This window comes from Sprattus sprattus (assembly GCF_963457725.1).
Source record: "Sprattus sprattus genome assembly, chromosome: 3".
Lineage (NCBI taxonomy): Eukaryota > Metazoa > Chordata > Actinopteri > Clupeiformes > Clupeidae > Sprattus > Sprattus sprattus.
This window is the reverse complement of record NC_137922.1, coordinates 53,491,948-53,495,155: the sequence shown is the minus strand read 5'-3', so window position 1 is coordinate 53,495,155 and position 3,208 is coordinate 53,491,948. Positions and strand designations below refer to the sequence as shown.

At 41.4% G+C, this 3,208-nt stretch overlaps 1 protein-coding gene across 1 annotated transcript; it reads right to left on the bottom strand.

Moving 5' to 3' along the window:
• Positions 1-1,824: 1,824 nt before the first annotated feature.
• nr0b1 (nuclear receptor subfamily 0, group B, member 1) lies at positions 1,825-2,843 on the bottom strand (the record flags this gene model as incomplete). Its single annotated transcript, XM_080835573.1, has 2 exons — positions 1,825-2,084; positions 2,291-2,843. The coding sequence occupies 2 exons, from the start codon at positions 2,841-2,843 to the stop codon at positions 1,825-1,827; spliced, it is 813 nt and encodes a 270-aa protein (XP_080691699.1).
• Positions 2,844-3,208: the final 365 nt, after the last annotated feature.

Below are 3,208 nucleotides of genomic sequence, written 5' to 3'. Positions count from 1 at the left end.
CAACTGATGTGAGAAAAGCCAAACAATGTAATGCTCATATGCAGCCTTATGTAATTTACAGAGTGCTGTAAATAATTAGAACTCTTATAATTACAGAGTGGTGTGGGTCATTAAGAATCGTGTCAGTGTGCAACTTAGGATAATAACTGAGTCATTCACAATGGCAATTCAAATTGCACTGCACAAAAGACTGGAGACAACAATAACAGAATAAAATAATACACTTAAAGAGAAGGAGTTTTTTTTTTTTTTTTTTTTAAACACCTGTCAAGGAAGCAAATGTTTAGAACCGTGTGTAACTCACGAACGTGATGAACATTACTGGAAAATGTGGGCATATCATGTGGGCATATGTTCTGAAGCTGTCTTTCAGATTTTAATTATATAGGCTAATTAAAATAATACCTTGAATGCAGAGTAATTCTTTTTTAGTTCTGAATATCAGGCGTCTATAACATGATCCACATGCCATTTTTTGTTAAAATGCTATCTTTAAAGATTCTTAGTTATTCGGAATATTTCATTTTAACAATTGACCTCTGCTTCGTCTACGCCACATCAAATCGTTTCTTTTCTCGAATGCGTCTGTTTGTGAGGGAAGAGGAGGACCTCACCTCATCTGTCTCATTTCAGATCCGGATGTTCTCCATCCAATACCCATTGACTGTGTCGTCACGGTAACTCCTCGCCAACTGTCGCAGGCCATATGCCCGCTGAACAGTCTGGACAGACACACAGGCAGACTGAGAAACACACACACACATACTCAAACGCACGCACACTTAATTCAGTGCACTGCCCATCCTTAATATTAAGGGAAGGCTGTCCAACTGACAACTACTTCCATGCCCCACTGCTTGTCCGCTGCCTGTCTGGTCTAGGGGGAACAACCTGACCCTTTCTTCGGGCTGACACCTCCAACACATGCTGTCAGAGGAATAACATATGGCGGTGTCTTTGATCCAGAGCGGTCGGGAAACGTCCTTCCTTGTCAGTTAGGATTGGGACACCGTATATGCATCTTAGTGTCTTTTACATGATATCGGACAGAAGTCTGTTATTACTGTCACATGTTCAACCTCCATTTTCATACAATTGAAGCTTGAAAGCTATGCATGAGCTGTTTGAATATGAAATGTCCAAAAAAGCTACTGAAACCAGCCGGCCCATGATTGTGGGGGAATATTGCCCTCTATGGGTAAGAAACATTCGATTACATAATTCACGTTTTTGTAATATGCCATGTGTCTTTTTTTATTGTTATTATTATATGCTGAGCTGTTTCAGTATCAGTCCGACATTGTGATTCAACACATTTTCAGATATGCAGTCACACATTCCGAATCTTTGAAGGAGGCCTGTGAAAGACTACACAGATACGCATTCAAAAACGAATCTGAAATCATGGACTGGTCTTCCTATAAGTTGCGCAATGTACAAGAGCTTACGGGCATTTTCTTTGAAATGATTAAAGCTAAAAAAAAAAAAAAAAAAAAAAGTGGTTATCCTGTGTCTACCCGAAATATTCCAACGAATGTGATGCTCTAAAGTCTTCATCTTAAGTTTGTCATAAAAGTTTTATACCACAGTAACAGGCTACATAGCACATATAGACTAAATAGCTGGCAGAGATCCATTCAAACGGCCCTTTGGATTCAGCAATACATCCACAGCTCAAAAACCGAGAACATCAATTCAGCAAATATGTTTTATTTTACAAAAATAGTATAAAAAGCAATAAGTTATTTGGCGCGTAATTTCTGTCAATATTACTCATTATGAGTTCAGCCAGACTCCAGTCCAGTGACGGCCTTATCCATCGTCTTAGTCGTCCTTTTCGGGTTGTTTTCCATAAAACATTTCCAGTAGAAGTTCTTCCATGTTGACCACTCCAATGACCGGTTTAAAGAAAAGCCCTGCAACGACGTTGGCGTTGATGGACCTAAGCATGGAGAGAGCGATGAAAAGTTTGGCGAACCTTGTGGTGTCCCCTCGGTGAATCATTTTGACATATTCATTAAGTGCTTGGTGCGCTTCGCTCTGCAGCCCCTGGATGTAGGGTTGACACTGCAGCCCCTCAACATCTGAAGAGAAAATAATCGAGAAAAATGATGTCATTCGTGTATTGTGCACAACAGGGCATTAAAACAGTGACATGACCATGTCATTTATTAAACATTTATATGATTCTAATGCAAAAATCTAGTTTTTTTAAACTAGCATAAAACCATACAACTACATAATTACTACACACTGTTATTGGAGGCATAATGCTGCGTAGCCTACACACCTGGATTGAAGAGGATGGCTCCTTTCAAATACGCGTACTCCTTTGTGCTGATGTCGAGACTCCAGCATTTACTGAGGAACAATTTTATACTCTGCACATCAACTAAAGAAACGCCCGGCGCACTACACTCCGATGAATTGTCCGTTTTGTCCAGGCCGCTGGTTAAAATCCTCTGCAACATACTGAGTTCTGGTGTTTCGGTGGTCTCGAAGACAATCTTGTCCTGCGCCATGCCGAGGACTAGCAGCGGAGCCCAACTGCTTCTCACTAGAACGTGCTGGTCCTCCACGGGGAGCTCCCGAAAGCAGGGCACATTCTTAACAAACTTGAGAGTCTTTACGAGCACCGCAGACGCGGCTTTGCAGGTGGTTTGCGGCGACCGAAGCACAACCCTTTTCTTAGATCCACAAGAGCAAGCTTGTACCGACACCTCGACTCTTGAGATCCTCTGCTGAGAGTTCTGGGCAAACTGGATGTCGTTTTTCAAAATACTGTACAGGATGCTGTTTTGCCTCCTTTCGCTTATGCAGTGGCATCCATCGAAACAAGCCATGCCGTCAACTGTGTTAAGGAACAGTCGTATTCGGATTAGCTGCGCTTACTTCTGTGCCCCACTGATCCCATGAACGCCGAGGTTTTATATTTCTTTCCTTCCTTTCAAAGGACGAGAAGTTGGGACTTTTTAAATATCGTCGACACCTCCCACTTCTAATTTTCTGACGCACACATAGGGGGTGCTAGTTGCTATCAAATGAAGGAGGCGCTGTTTGGTGTCTGCCAGGCATGTTCTCATACAAAACAACCATTAGACATTCACCTGTTTCTCACCTATACAAATGTTTCAAATACAAATGTTCACATTTTTTAATAAAGAAAGAAAACATGCTTCTTTGTTCGAGAACCTAAGCTTTATTATGG